The 14,972-nt window shown below is 48.5% G+C and overlaps 1 protein-coding gene and 1 long non-coding RNA gene across 16 annotated transcripts in view; one reads left to right on the forward strand and one right to left on the reverse strand.

The window, feature by feature from the left end:
* Positions 1-233: 233 nt before the first annotated feature.
* OTX2 (orthodenticle homeobox 2) lies at positions 234-10,235 on the reverse strand. 9 transcript variants are annotated; one of them, XM_045451069.1, is made up of 5 exons: positions 10,043-10,235; positions 9,823-9,890; positions 4,940-5,155; positions 3,798-3,973; positions 234-1,881 (listed from the first exon to the last, which is right to left on the reverse strand). In XM_045451069.1, the coding sequence occupies exons 3-5, from the start codon at positions 5,034-5,036 to the stop codon at positions 1,261-1,263; spliced, it is 894 nt and encodes a 297-aa protein (XP_045307025.1). In that variant the 5' UTR covers positions 5,037-5,155; positions 9,823-9,890; positions 10,043-10,235; the 3' UTR covers positions 234-1,260. The 9 variants fall into 9 exon arrangements, with proteins under 9 accessions (XP_045307025.1, XP_045307033.1, XP_045307026.1 ...); XM_045451077.1 differs by having other exon boundaries at positions 3,798-3,949; positions 10,043-10,221; XM_045451070.1 differs by lacking the exon at positions 10,043-10,235 and having other exon boundaries at positions 9,823-10,033.
* Positions 10,236-11,599: 1,364 nt separating this feature from the next.
* The window catches only part of LOC123583894, a 170,182-nt gene continuing 166,809 nt past the window's right edge, over positions 11,600-14,972 (forward strand). Inside the window, exons 1-2 of one of the 7 annotated variants that reach the window (XR_006705033.1) lie at positions 11,600-11,839; positions 12,928-13,085. This is a non-coding gene — a long non-coding RNA (uncharacterized LOC123583894). Of the gene's footprint in view, positions 11,840-11,930; positions 13,086-14,972 lie in introns of those variants that run through there. The other 6 variants (XR_006705035.1, XR_006705036.1, XR_006705030.1 and 3 more) reach the window with 6 other exon arrangements.

Raw genomic sequence — 14,972 nt, forward strand, 5'->3', positions numbered from 1 at the left:
AATGATTGTTAGGCTCCCTATATTCTATTCCAGAGCAGTCCTGATGGAAGTCACACAAAGTTGACGTGCCACAGTCACTCGTATCTAGTTCATCCATTGACAAAGCCAAACATGCTTTTTAAATAGTTTATGGATTTCCTCTCTGACCTAAATAAAATATGTTTAGGGAAGGAGAGGCTGAATATGGGCTTCTCATCCATAAATAGTGGCATAAAATTAAACTGGACCCAATATTGTGCTAGAACCATTTTAATATAATTATACATATCTGCCAAATCCAGGAAGAAAAGGTTTATGCATATATAACTTTTCCAGTTAACATCTGCAAGCATAAACGACAATGATCTCAGTCTATAAATTCATCAGGGTCAGAGCAATTGACCAATGTCTCTTTACTGCTAGGCTTACCAACAGTAAATTACAGATGAATTAGTTAGTGTCCTTCTGTTTCTCTTCTCTCACTCTCCTTGTCCAGAGACATTTTGTTGTAAAGTTTCAGTGCAGCTCACCTCCAGCCAAAGGTAATCTTTTTAGATAAGTACTCAGTTGCTCTGAATTTGCTTATAATTATAACCTATTTAATCACAGAAGAACCCCTGCAGAGCTGGAGTTCAAGGTTGCATACAATAACAGGAGATCACAGTTTTGAAGTCTAGCACAGATTAAAAACCACAGATGTACCATTTATATAAGACACACACTGATTGTCTCTTAAACTACATATTGACTCCTTATGAACATTATTTTTTAAATAAAGTAGTGCATCTAGGACAATCAGTCGCACAATTCACACAGCCCTGAAAAGTTTTTCAGTGCCAACTACCAGTTGGTCATGAAACGTGAGTGAGCTTGAGACACTGTCCATTCCTAAGATTCAACCACGGATTGGCTAAAACATTGGAACACCTCTGCTTAAGAAGGCTATGTCCTTCCCTCCTTTCCCTCGCAATTTAGTTTTGTTTATTTTTGGTGGTGTTTGGTTGCACATGGTTAGAATGCTTTTGATCACTTTGCAAATCAGGAAAACCAATGACCTAAAACTATGACAGGATCTTAAGTAGACTGGTCTGTCCATTTCAGGTTGCTGGTTGGTGGGCCCCTGTAAGGCCCTTCATTTTTCCTTCTATGCCTCTCGGATCATTGATCAGAAGATGAGTCTGAGCATCATCCCATCTAACTCTTTTAACCAATGCCTGGCTAAAACTGGAATGTCCAGCCCAGTATATTTAAAAATCACCCACAAAAAGGTTCTACGGATCTTCACAAAACCTGGAATTTCCACGAGGATGTCTGATCTTTATAATCCAAGCAGTCAGCATTGAAGTTAAGCTTCCAGGAGGCAGTTTGGTCCTTATAATCCAAACAATCAGTGGTTGAGTTAAAACCCAAGCTTGAAGCTCCATATCCCTGGGTGGAAAGAGAAGCTGGGGACTGATTGAGATGGCTGGTGACTGCATTGGTACCCATGGGGCTGAGTGTGGCCCCTGGTCCAGGAAGCTGGTGATGCATAGGGGTCAAATAAGATCCACAGTCCATGCCCCCAAAGTAGGAAGTTGAGCCAGCATATCCTTGACTATAACCTGAAGCCTGAGTATAGGTCATGGGATAGGACCTCTGCATGCAGGAAGAGGAGGTGGACAAGGGATCTGACAGTGGGGAGATGGAAGCTGGGCTCCAGATAGACACGGGAGCACTGCTGCTGGAAATGGCCGGGACTGAGGTGCTAGAGGGGGGAGTGAATTGGCCACTCGTTCCACTCTCTGAACTCACTTCCCGGGCTGGAGAGGTCTTCTTTTTGGCAGGTCTCACTTTGTTTTGACCTCCATTCTGTTGCTGCTGCTGCTGTTGGCGGCACTTAGCTCTTCGATTCTTAAACCATACCTTGAAAGGGAAAGAAATTTCTTTAACGTGGTTTCAAGGACAAGAGTGGCTTCCAGATTATAAATCTGCTCTCCATGGACAGATGAGCTAAGCAGACAATCTCTCCTGCCACTGAAAACCCATTTTGTGGTGCTTTCAGATGTACCCTGGAATTGTAAGAAAGTGGGGAGGCTGTCTTAAAGCCTGGACTCTCAGCCCAGAATCATAAATCATATGGCTAAAAATTCTCCCTCTCATTTTCCTATCTCGTATTTCACCTTAAATACACACATACACATAGACCCAGCAGTATTGTGGAACACTCTTACAGTGGAATTCCATGTTTCTATGTCTTTTGGAGCAAAACACAAGCAAAGCGAGGGATGACAATTCTGTTGTTACTCAACAACAAGAACAGCCTAAATTCAAAGTTTACAGTCCATCTTCTGGGGGAATAACTTTTAATATGGAGGTGGTTCCATCACTCTATTTTTTTTTTCCTTCTCTCCTAAAAAGGCTCACTTACAAAAGAGAGCTCCAAGGAGAAGCGATCCTGTTGAAGGAGGTCTGAAAGCCACTGTTTGCTGAAACTGTCTTTATGGTAAGTGGAATGTTTTGTACGTACTCAGCTTTGAGCCTAAGCACAGACTTCTCTGCTAGTCTCAGGTCTGATACTGGAGTCTTTGCCTTCAGGGTGGTGCCACTCAGCACACAGATTCAGTGTCCTGGGCTATGTTCACTGGCTTGTCAATTTAAGGGTCTGCCTGCAACTGTGAAGACTGTCTTTACCAGCCCTGTTCACGTTCTGCAATGAAGGAACAGTATTTGCTGTGGGAGGGGGCCTATCAAAGAAATTACCACCCTTTGAGAGAAAACTACAGGCATTTTCTGAGCAACACGTCCTCCATGGTTTTCTCGAATGAGCTCTACATATGGGTGTGTTAACTGTGCCCCCAAAGCTGAGCATATCACCACCAACCACTCAGAGCCACTTACTTTCTTGCAGTGAAGACTTGAGTTCAAGCCCCCACAAGTGCTAAATTCCTCCGTCCTACTTTGGAAAGTCTCTTGTGTGATCTGCAGGTCACATTGATATGTCCTGGCTAAAGGGGAGTCCCAGGTGTGTGTGTGTGTGTGTGTGTGTGTGTGTGTGTGTGTGTGTGTGTTTAGGTGCTAAACATTATTTCCAGAGAACTCTATATGCGGCTTGCATTTGAGGAAATTTGGAGTTTACTTTCCCTCTCCAGCTTAAGGTCAAGTTAAGGGGAGGGGGGATGTCACTGAGGATGTTGCCTTGATATTTTACCTGCGAGATGGCTCAGAGCTAGCAAATTCTGTCTACACCCTGAGAAATTAAAGAAAACACTATTATTGTGTAATTTCTTTGTTAAGAACACCAGTGTTTCTGTGGCTTGGCTCTATCGCCAAACTGACATGTGACCTTGAGCAAGTCATTTACTCCATTTCTTCACCTGTAAAAATATTGGGGCTATACAGGAGCTAAGCTCCTTTCACCTCTAAAAGTAGATGAGAATGGGGTAGGATTTCCACACGGGGAAAGGGAAGTATTAAAATATTAAGTGACTGCCCTTGAAATCTGCCAAGACCAGGCCTCTGTTGGCTGGGGACCCGAAAGCTCTAGGACTGTGCTTTATCACTGCAGCAAAATCTCCAGTCTTCCCTTACAACCTGGGTCGGGAGACTCATGCAGAGACTCACCCCTAGGGTGGGGTGGGGGTGCAGAAAGGGGCAAGAGGAGTAATCAGGCCCAAGGAGCCTTAGAAGAAGAGTGTACTGGCCTCCAATGGAGGGCTGAATTTCCAGCCTTCCTTTCACACTTTCTAAGACCTGGGACTCTGCCGGGTCCTCAACATACACCGAGCTCAGGGGAGGAGTGGCACGGTCAGGAAGGACGGTTCTATCTACATCTGCCCTACCTGCACCCTGGACTCGGGCAAGTTGATTTTCAGCGCCACCTCCTCCCGCATGAAGATGTCTGGGTACCGGGTCTTAGCAAATAGAGCTTCCAGCACGTCTAGCTGCGCCCGTGTGAACGTCGTCCTCTCCCGGCGTTGCTTCCGGGGAGTGGCTGCGGGACAAGAAGCCCAGGGCCCTTTAGGGTGGGGGAGCAGTTTCTCAGTCATAGGGGTCTCTGCGGGTGCTCCGACTCCCCCGACCCCCACTCCCGGCACTTCCCTTGTCCTCCCAGCCCTTCAACCCAGAGCCTACCAGTGTTCTCCCCACCCCCTCCCCGGACCCGGAGCCGACACTCGGTCCCCAGACAAGCACTGTCCTTTCCAGGGGAGCCCCCACTTTTGACATCGGAGATCGCTCCAGCCAGAGCGACCCTTCCATAGATAACAAATGAAATAAAAGGAAGCCCAAAATCCTAAACTCCCACAGAAGCAACCCCTAAGCCACAACACAAACAAAAAGCCATTCCGTGAAGTCAAGGGATCCCCGGGGACCCGCAGTTCGGATTGATGGGGTGAAATCTCGATCCTGCTCGAGACTCTGGTTTTGAGGGCCTTTGTTCCTCCATCTTTAAAATGGGGGCATATTTCCTACTTCTACGAGGATTTTAAAAAACAGATCTGACCGGAAAGGAAAGCACCCATACCCAGGGTAAGTCACACCTTTAGGGCTTAGAGGCATGGGGCCTGGAGGTCACAGGGGAGGCCCCAGGATTGGCCCGGAGAATTTACGAGGAGAAACCCAGCTTCTCGAAGAGGGTCCTTCGAGGAACTGGGATTCAAGATATGGGCGGAGGCAGGAACCTTCCTCGCCCGCCTCCGAAGTGTGTCCCCCCAATCACTCCAATTAAGAATAAAGCGGTGTGGGTTTCCTCCAGTGTTGCAGGATCCACCTACTCCCTCCAGCCCCTATCCTCCCCTCCGGCCGGTAAACGCCCTGTGGCCCTGAGCTGCTTTTTCGAAGGAAAACCCAGTGGGGACCTCGCCTGGAGCTGGGGTGGGGGCAGCGCGACCGCCGGCCCCAGAGCTCCGGGGGGAAAGGGCGTCACAATCCGAGGGGCGGGCCTGGAGAAAGGCGAGGCAGGAGTGCCGCGAGGCTCACTTACCCGGGTAGCCCACCGAGGGGTGCAGCAAGTCCATGCCCGAAGTGGTCAGACTCAGTCCATTGACTGCGTAAGGCGGTTGCTTAAGATAAGACATCATGCTAAGGTTGTTTGGAGGCGCAAAATCGGCCCAAATCGGGGGGACCCAGCCAGAAGGTCTCGCTTCGCTGGGGGTGGACAGATTCAGGGTCCTTAGTGTGTGGGTTGGGAGCGGTTGAACTATGGGCAAAGCAAACAAACAAACAGAGGTGCTGGTTTACTGCTTCGCAGGCGGCAGCTCTCCCACGTTCCACCACTAACTTAGAAAGAGCCTGGGCTGTGCAAGGTAGAGGCTTTTAAAGGACTTGCAACCCATCCCTCACCCCCGCCCCCAGCTGCTGTGGAACTAGAGGGGATGGAGAGAGACCAGATAAACCTGTCTTCCCCACCCCCACACTAAACTTAAGGGAAAAAAAAAAAAGTACCAGAAGAAAGCAATTACAATCTGCCTTCCCCCCCCCCCCCCCAAGAACAAAACCCCGCGCCTTCAAATGCACACATTGCATTCCTATCCCTACATTTGCATAGGACTCATTGGCTGGCACTAGCTAATTGTCTCAAACAAAACTTGATTGGGGCCATTTGCAGAGACAAAGAACTCTTTGGCTAAATAAATAATGCTGATAACAAAGCCCATTGGTGAGAAACAAAGAAACAATTCAAGAAATCTACCTCTCCCCAGACTGTTGCCTTTCCAAGGCAAATTTTAATTATCTTCGCTTTTTTTTACCACTTTTAACTGCTGTGAACCTAAAATATTTAACATCTAAAATACGAACTTGCTAATCGACAAAGTTGAGAAAACTGCTCAACTGCTATGACTCCACATTTGAAGTCATTTCCAGTAATCATTTTCACCTAATTAGTAGTCTGGGTAATTAGATTTTGAGGTAAGTAACAGATTTATTAAGGTTTTGGAGGACCTTGATTATGTGTCTAAAGAACTAAAGCTAAACAAACAAGTGTTTAACTTTTAATCGACACCCATCAAATATTTAAACACACTGCAAAAAAAAAAAAAAAAAAAGTCTTAGAGATTGGCATGAGGTTTGCTAGAAATCCTGAAGTTAGAATCCCACCAATCAGATAATGACAGGCCCCCACATTTGCAAGCAGAAAGGGTGAGCATTTGTATTGCAAGCCGCTTCCATGTTGGTTTTGGTGTTGTAGAGGCAGCAGATCCTGCGGGAGGCACATTTTCAGACATTGGGGTCCTCAGCAGCTACAGCAGAGCTTCCTGTTAATTCTAGCTGCCTGCCTTTTGCACATTTTAGTTTTGAAGAAAGTAGATCCACAAACACCCAGAGTTGTGAAACTAGTAGAATTTCTCCCTACCTTTCAAGTTTTCTACAATCCTATAAGAAAAAGCTCAGGGAGGGAAAAGGCAGGCAGAAAAAGAAAAGTTATTTACTTTCTTCAGCCGTGTGTCTCTCATTGCCCCAAGCAAAGGGATCCCAAATGGATGTTAATACGGGCTGACAGTTTTCAAGTCTAGCTTTTATTTGACTAAAAATTGGCACTTATCCTGCAAAGACCTCTACTTTGCAACTTTGACACTATGAGAGATTGCTTCAAAATGGCGGATACAAGATTAGGAGAAGTTCCCTCTTACTTTGACAAAGGTCCTACTGAGTTTTTAGGACTGGATTTTCATATTTCCATTGCTTTAGAGATCAAGGCACAAAATTCTACAAATGGAAGTCAGTTACTGCAACTTCTTCCCGATTTAAAGTCATAGCACAAAAATCATGCTTTTCTACCTTCGGGTCTAATTTAATGTAATTTTATAAATACCCTTCTTGGAGGAGTTTGAAAAATCTCATCAATAAAACTAATTTAGTTGCCCCTTATAACAAAGACTTGATATTTTCTACTCTCTTTCCAAGACAGAGTTATTTAGAGCCTGTGAAAACAATGTTGCTTTAAAATACAGTCATTTATTTGTTTATGTAGCTTCTAAGCTGGAGTTCTTTCTTGTTTAATGCAGTCTTACTATGTTGTACAGTTCTGAACTACCACAGAAAAAACCAAAATCATAGCAGATGTACACATGAGAAATACGGAATTGTTCTTACATGTAGAGCTCTCACCCAATTAGAAACGCACATTCCAACGTAAAAAGCAGTAACAGACAGAAAGCACTAGGCAAAGATCCTTCTCGGAACAGCTTTGCCCTTGCCATCGCAAAATCACTAAAATTCTAGGGATAAACTGTTTTCGCTTTAGCTACTCTATGCATCTTTAAAAGAAAAAGAAAAGCACCCCCAAATAAAACTACTCGATACTTTGAGCAGCCGGCCTAGGCTATGAAAGAGCCATGCCTCTCCAAAGAAGAGGCCATTGGCTCTTCCATTAACTTTCAAAGCCCTGCAAGGACGCCTTTCTCTCTTCCTCTCTAAAGCGAGCCCAGAAGGGGAAACTGAAATACCCTTTCAAAAATATAAGCGTCAATATGACTGCTCGTGAGGTAGCCACTGGAGAAGTCCTACCCACGGGAGCGGGCGACGGTCGCTGGGCGAGTCTCCGCAGCCGCTGGGCGCCCGCACGTCCGGGCGCGAGTGCCTCGGTCCGGCGTCCCTGCCCGGCAGCCCCGCAGTCCTGGCGCCCCGGGTCCGGCTCCACTGCCCGCCCGGGCCCGCGCCGCCTTATATCTAACGGTCAATTCGTGCAATCTGTCGCTCTTCCCTCCCTCCCCCACATCTCCCCCCGTGTTGTGTGTGTGTGTGTGTGTGTGTGTGTGTGTGTGTGTGTGTTTCTTCCAAGGAGCCCATCTACCAGTTGCTGTGTCCTCGCTCAATAATAATTACCTCGTCCAAGAATTAATTATAATAAATGTTTTCTTGATAAACTAACGAGATAATCCGAGGGGCACACGTCCCTTAATTACAGGCCGCCGTGCTCAGCTCCGCTTCTCGTCCGGGCTGATTAATTTTCTGCATGATGGAAAAGAAACAAAACTACGCGGACTGGCGACTGGCCTGTGGCTCGGAGGACCGCGAAGAGCAAGAGGAGAGAAAGAAAGAGGAGAGAAGTGGGCACCGCGGAACCAGCCGGCGCGGGCCTCCCTCTCCGGCGAACTCGAGTGAAAGTTTCTGGCCTCAGGGAATCAAACAACGCTGCCACCCGCAAGGGAGGGAAGAAGAAACGTGCCAAAAGGGTTGGCCTTGACTATTAATTATGGTGAGGAGAAAGCCCCAGTGTTAGCTCAGGGAGTGAGGAGAGGTCTGGTGTCTACCTTCCTTTGGGGGGAGGAGTTTCCTCTCCAACTGGTCTCCTGTGCTAATAACTTTCGGTGCCTGGAAAAAGTCCCGAACTGAGCGGGAAAAATCCTGACCCCCCCCCCCCCCCCCCCCAGGCTCTCGGACGGAGGAGAGCATTTCCAGGAACGACTTCCCCACCCCCTCCCCAAGTCATCCACCGCTCCAGGGTCAACGCAGCTCGGCCTTCCGTCCCCGCATCCCACTTCTGTCTGTGAAGGAGGAAAAAGCCAACTCGGGGGAGTTCTGACGAGGGACTTGATCTCAAAAAATGTGTTCTGAAAACGGACTGTGATTTCAAGAGCCACTTGAACACATCAACACGAAGACTTCTTTGGAGTTGGCGGCGTGACACGTCGCCGAGGCCGGCTGCCCGCGGAACCTGATGGTTCAACCTGCGTGGACCCAGAGCGGAGGCTGGGCCTCAGGGCACCCCTCCACCCCGGCCCGGCCCCTGCCCACGACACCTCGGTGTCCCCGAGCCTGGGAGGGGAGCGCGCGAGCGCGCACGCAGGCCCCGGCGCTGCCCCAGGTCCGGAACGGCGGAGGGCCGCCTTCCCCAGTGTAAGGTTTCCGTCCCCGGCCCCGCCGCGGCCTCAGGCGGAGCCGGGGCCACTCACCAACACTTCTGCCAGCCCCAGGTGCGTGCGGAGGGCTGCACCGGGCCGGCCCGGAGCCGTTCCGGACAAAGTCACGTAGCAAAACGACTCTCCCGCTCTCGCTCGGTCTGGAGACCCTGGTCTGGGACCGAGACAACCGGGGATGGGGATGGGGGGTTTACTGCACTCCCAGGTTATTTTGAGGGGAGGAATGTGGCGATCAAAAAGGAAAAGGGGACCTGGAGGCCTTTGAAAGAGGCTGAGAACGGAGGGAGAATCTTGGTGAGCTGCTCTTGGCTCTAGGGAAAGGGGACGGGACAGAGGGAGCGGCGAGCGCGGGGCGGACGAGCTGCCGGCGCTCCACGCCTCCTAGGTTATTCGCTCGGGTTTCCTCTCATGTTCGGTAAGGGCGGGGGGGGGGGGGGGGGGCTCGAGCTGCGACCATCCTCACCCGCTGATCCGCGAGCAAGCCGGGCTTCGGGCACGCTGGCCCTAGAAGACGCCTATCTTATCATCATCATCATCATCATCATCATTATCCATCCATCTAGCTACATCTGTATCTTTTTGTCTCGGACTCTGAAGATGTCCTTGAGATCAGTCCAAATGACCCAACCACATCTGAGGGCCAAAACGCAAACTAGCAGGGAGAAGCCCAGAATGGGCGTTGACATAAAACAAAACCAGAAACAGAACCCCTCCAAAACACCCCACATTACCCTCACAGGGTTTCCACGACGTTGGGCGGAAGCGGCGACCCCAGGAGCGCGCTGTCTCCCCTCCTCCCACTCCCGCCCTCACCTCCAGATCAGAAATTTTTCTCAAGGCTCGTTACTACACCTAAAAAATTTACAAGGGAGAAAAACACGGCATGCTTCAGAAGAACTCCACGTTCGCGGAAGTGTGCATCAGTCGGTCTATTGGAGGTACCGGGGCGATGGTAGACAGGAGGACACATGGACATAGGCAGGCAAGACAGACGGACACTTACCTTACAGCCGCATGGGAAGTTAGAAAAAAAATTAAATTATCCTTCAAAATTCCAAATAGCCAGCTATCCTAAAAGAAATCAAGAGTATTGAGTTAGAAATCTTGCTGTCTTCACCCCTCCGTAAAAAGTCAAACAACGAAAAAAAAAATATTTTTAAGAATCGAAAATGAGGAAAGTAGCTCGAGTTGGAAACACGCGTGGGTCCCTCTGTGATACATACAAAGTAGACGTGGTGAGGGCTGCTCTAGCGATTTTTATTTTTAATAACAGTGGAGGCTGAGTTGGAGCTGAGGTCGGTCCCGCTCTCAGGGAGATTTGCTGAGAAAGCGCCTCTCTGGCAACTTTTTGACGCAAACTCTCCAACCAATGGCAGGGAGAGAATGATTGACACATCTAAGCCAGAGGGAAAATAATAAAAACACACAACAGGGGGAGGAAAACAGGCCGCTGCTGCACGGGGGGACGAGCAGGCAACAAATCCAGGCCTCCGACATTACCAGAATGTTCTTGAAAGACACTGGGCTCCGCTTAAAATATACATTATGGGCTGGAGCATGTGAACTAATTGTATAATTAAAATGATGGACAGGGAGGCCTCCCTTACCTTCCTCCTTTTCTTCTTTTCCTCCCCCTCCCCTTTTGTTTTGTTTTGATTTTAGGGAAGGGGAGAAAGGAAACCCATACAATACGATGGAAAGATAAAAATATTTAGGTAAATGCTGGAGAAGAGTGAGGGTGGGGGTGGGTTATCGCATTCAACGCCAGCAGTAAGGGTGTAGATCAAACGCAGAAAGCAAGTCAGGCTGAAGCCTAAAGCCACCACTGTGCTGTCTTAACCAGGATCAGACCACGCTGAGGGCCAGAAAGGGTAAAGGAAGGAGGCCTGGGAGTGAAGTGTGGGCGTGTAGGCAAGAGAGAGACAGATACACAAGTCCAAGAACAAACTATTTTCAAAAACTCGTGTCTCTCCCACTCGTTGCGCCCTTCTAAATACTCCACGGTCCCCGAAGGAGAGACTGGACTCGTGGGATCCGCGCAGGGCTTTTAGAGTTTGAAGGAAACCCAAGGCAGGCTGCAAAGAACACCAACCGGGGAATCTAACCCCAGGGCCGGTTTGGGGAGACAACAGGAGCCAGGTCAGGACTCGGGGATGGAAGAGGGGTCGGCCGGACACCCGGGGAGGGAGCGAACGCAGGAGGCCCACGCTGGAAACAGAGTTTCCACGTTAATACAAACGCTACTCAATGCCCGCCGGCGCGGCCTGGAGCAAACAGCCCGCGCGGCCCGAGCCGGGGGCTGAGAGCCCGGAGGCGGGAGAGCGGCAGCACCAGGGGACCCGAGCCAGAGCGCGCACCCCAGCCTAACTTTAATGCTGGCACAGAGAGCGGGACCCGACAGCCTTCAAACCGGTCTGAGTCCCTAGAAAAGCAGAAACAGATTGGGCGGAGGAGTCGCGGGGGGGGGGGGGTGAACAAGGGGACCGGCTGAGGGTGTGAGTGGTAGGTGGGGGGAGCAGAAGACATTTCTTCCCTCACAACTCCCAATGCCGGAAAAGAAAAATAAAATCTCTTTCTAAACACCCTCCCCCTTCAACCACCACCACCACGGCAAGTGGGCCCAAAGAAACAGCTCGCTGCCTTTAATTTGGGGACCTATGTTAATGAAGTTGGTAATTAATTCGTCGCTTTGTTGTCGGTTCTTATACTGTATGTGTAATCAAATGTGGCCGTCCTTGGGATTTACAGCAATTAACGAATTACGGGAGTGCGCACGAGGCAGCAAGCGCACGGCAGCCCGGCTGGACTCCGGCTCCGGCTCCGGCTGCGGCTCGGCCTGGGGCTGGGCATTCGGCGGCCGCGGCCAGCCTCGCAGGTGTCTCTAGAGCTTTGGGCCCCGGCGTACCAGCGAGCCCCCGAGCGGCCCGGGGTCTGCCCAGCAGCTCCAGTCCGAAGAGACCCGCTGGCTGTCGCGTTCCCAGGAGTCGCGACATTGTGGGGTCCCGGGCTGAGGGGGGAGGGTGAGTACGGACCTTTTTTTTCTCACCCCGCCCCGCCCCCACTGTACTAAAACACCTGGCGACTGCTCCCCCACCCCGGGCCTTTAATGGGGGGGGGGGGGGCGGGGAGAGCCACAAATGCCCCAGGCGGTCTGGCCCATTGGTTGGGAGCACTTGGCCAGAGTCGGGATACTTCGGTGAAGGAAGGGCAAATCCACCCAGCTCCCCTGAGCCAGAGCCTCCTTCCTACCCTGAGAAAAGACAGGGATTCTCCCAGTTTGATCGCAATGATGTTTAAAGCATCAAAGAACGAAAAAGAAAAATGGACGTTGTGCGTCTGGCTGAGGGGAAGGGCCGAAGGGAGGCCTTGGGGACAGTGGAGGTGGGGTGTGTGTGTGTGTGTGTGTGTGTGTGTGTGTAGAAATATCAGAATATGCGCTTGTGTTCTCCACGAAGTACGGGGAGCGTTTTAGGCCCAGAGATCTATGTGCTGTGGGGGGTCCATTGGTGTGGGAAACCCGTCGAACCCTACGGAGAGGTTTGCGGTGTCCTCTCAGTTGGCGGGGGCAGCTAAATCTCCCTGAAAATTCCCGGGTTCTGTCGGACAAGGGCGCATTTCTGAGCGGTGGGGCGTGGGAGGGCTTTTCCCTTTACTGCGGCTGGGAGCAGACAGCTCTCGCTTCTCCTTTGCCCTTTAGTCTAATAACTTCGCAGAAATGCAGGACCAATAAACCACGAGTTGGAAATGGACAGTGTTAAATAAACAAGGGTCTCTTTAAAATTCCCATCCACTTCAGATGTCTAAAGTAAGATTGTGATGATTTTGTCACGGTTTGGTAAATTTACCCCTTTAAGAGGCTTTCATAAATCCCAGAACACACCTTCAGCCAGATTTGAATATAGATTTAGGTTTTAAAACCCAGAAGCTGGAAACGCCGCTTTATCAAAGAGAATTTCCCTTTAGCTTAGCAATGTGCTGAAGCTCTTAAAAGATTGGATCTGAGAGAGAGAGAGACAGAGAGAGAGAGAGACAGAGAGAGACAGAGAGGAGAAAGAGAACTAGAGACACAGGCAGACGGGGGGGAAAAAGACTTTCTTTTTCTTTCTAGAGGAATTCTGCCCAGACTCTGCAGCAGTTGGTAGCAAGAAAGCTTTCTCCTGGGTGTCTCCTGGAAAAGTTGCAAAATTGCTCTTCACCTGTAAGAACATGCTCTTTATCTTCCAGTCTCTTCTTGTCAATTTGGAAATTGCAGACAGCCCGGCTCAGGTACAGTCCCCACAAACCATACTGTAGGTCAGGACAAAAGCCACTGGCTTTGGTGGCAGGGGGGGTTGGGCTGTTGTACTGAAAACCGCAGAGGCTTGGTGGGAGAAAAAGACTCCTTGGATGAAAAGTCTAACTCTTGATTTCCAGTAAGTCCTTGAACTTCCAATATACTTACTATGTGGTCATTGTATTTTCTCTGTTCATGTTTAACTTTTTTTTCCCCCTACATCTTCTGTCTTTAGATTTTTTTTTTCTATGAATCTGACTTGTGGTAGGTAGCATGCTTTGTGTTTGTAAGTAATTTTCATTAACAAGTGGATGGTTTTTAATTGCCATGAGTACAACTGTCTTGCTATCAATATGAGATATAAGTATTCAGAAGTGAAATTAAGAAAACCAGTACATAGGAAATCAAATTGTTCGTCAGAGCTTGCATACAGTTTCCAAAATATGGCTGATATTCATATTTTGAAATCTAGATTAATGTCTCACGCTAGCTGGATTTACTTTCTCCACCCCACTTGCCAGGCCAGTTTAAAATATTCCAAACTTTCCTCCAAGTTTATTAACTATGGTGCTGTGGGGGGGGGGGGGGGGGGAGGAGTAGAGGAGTGGGAAGAGAAAGGAGAAAGATTTCAGGATTCTTCCAGGCTAATTAAAAAAGAAGAAGAACAAAACCCATATTCCGTGAGAACACCGCCTCTCAGGGGGAAAGGAGCCAGTTAGACTCCCTGAACACTTACTTCAGAAATATGAAGATTAATTTCCAATCTTTTCAGCGATTCAGTGGACAGTAGGGGACCACATCTTGCCTTAGAACTGCCACGATATTTAGAAAGAAGTCATTTTTCATTAGGTTTTTAGATATGTCTTTATTAAAAACTTTGACAAGATTAACTTTAATTAATTTTTTAACGAGGGTTAAAGATTGGCAATGCAGGCAGAATTTGGAGGGAAATAGAAAGCAGTAGATCACTTGTGAATGAAGCTTGAGTTGCTTATTCCCTGCATTTACGATTGCCTCAGAAAAGAGGGTAAGGGAGAAAGAAACAACTTCAAAGATAGGATTGTGCTGTCTTGATAAAAGAGTAGGAGGCAAATTCCAAATGCAGAAAAGAGGAAAAGAGGACCATGTTGTTCCGGAATGAAACGGATTAAGATTGTGTGACAAGTGCGAGATGTGGGGCTGGGAGACATTTATGAGCTGAGTGTGAGCTGGGAGCTGTGCGTCTGTCCCTGAGCATGTGGGGACCCAGGGTGTGTGCAGAGCAAGGTTAGGGTGGGCGAAAGGAAGGGTTGGTGTGTGAGAGATGGAGAGCAATATGAGGGTGTGAGTGTGGGTGTGGGTGTGCGTTAGGAGGGTGTGGACGGGAATGTGGATGGATTGATGAGGGGTGGTAGCTGTCAGTTTATATAATTTTCATCTTCTGGTCCCGAACTTTCCTTGAAATCAATCCTACTGCAGGCAGTAGCCTTGAGCTTACAGAGCTGATATAAAACAACCATTACAGTCCAATATCTTGCCTGTTTGCAAACTTCATTTAAAACTGGGGGAAAAAAGACCCAGGAATGGTTTTGTAAGAAAGGGAAAAAAGAAGAAAAGAAAACCGCAGTGAAGCTTTAAACTAGTTTGGATAAATCTCTAATCTTTTATTTGTAACCTTTTACAAGCTTTATTTCCCGTATATGAAAAGCTTCTTTTATATGGGCACGACAGACTTTTCCTTTGGATTTTTAATTAGAGCCCATCAATTGTAGCCATATTTAAGAATCAATATAAAGTAATCCTTCGAGATGGGATAAGGTTTTAATCGAAAATCTAATTTCCCACTCTTTGCAGATCATTTTGAGGGGCTGGTTGATTAAAAAAGAGTTCAATTTTTAAAA

This window comes from Leopardus geoffroyi, chromosome B3 (genome assembly GCF_018350155.1).
Source record: "Leopardus geoffroyi isolate Oge1 chromosome B3, O.geoffroyi_Oge1_pat1.0, whole genome shotgun sequence".
Lineage (NCBI taxonomy): Eukaryota > Metazoa > Chordata > Mammalia > Carnivora > Felidae > Leopardus > Leopardus geoffroyi.

What these genes read in the sequence shown, in the direction of transcription:
- OTX2 (XM_045451069.1), bottom strand. Translation starts at nt 5,036, where the DNA reads ATGATGTCTTATCTTAAGCAACCGCCTTACGCAGTCAATGGACTGAGT. An exon ending in CCCCTCGGTGGGCTACCCGG is followed by an intron (nt 3,974 to 4,939) that starts GTAAGTGAGCCT and finishes CCCACCCTAAAG; the next exon opens with GGCCCTGGGCTTCTTGTCCC. An exon ending in TGCCCGAGTCCAGGGTGCAG is followed by an intron (nt 1,882 to 3,797) that starts GTAGGGCAGATG and finishes TTCCCTTTCAAG; the next exon opens with GTATGGTTTAAGAATCGAAG.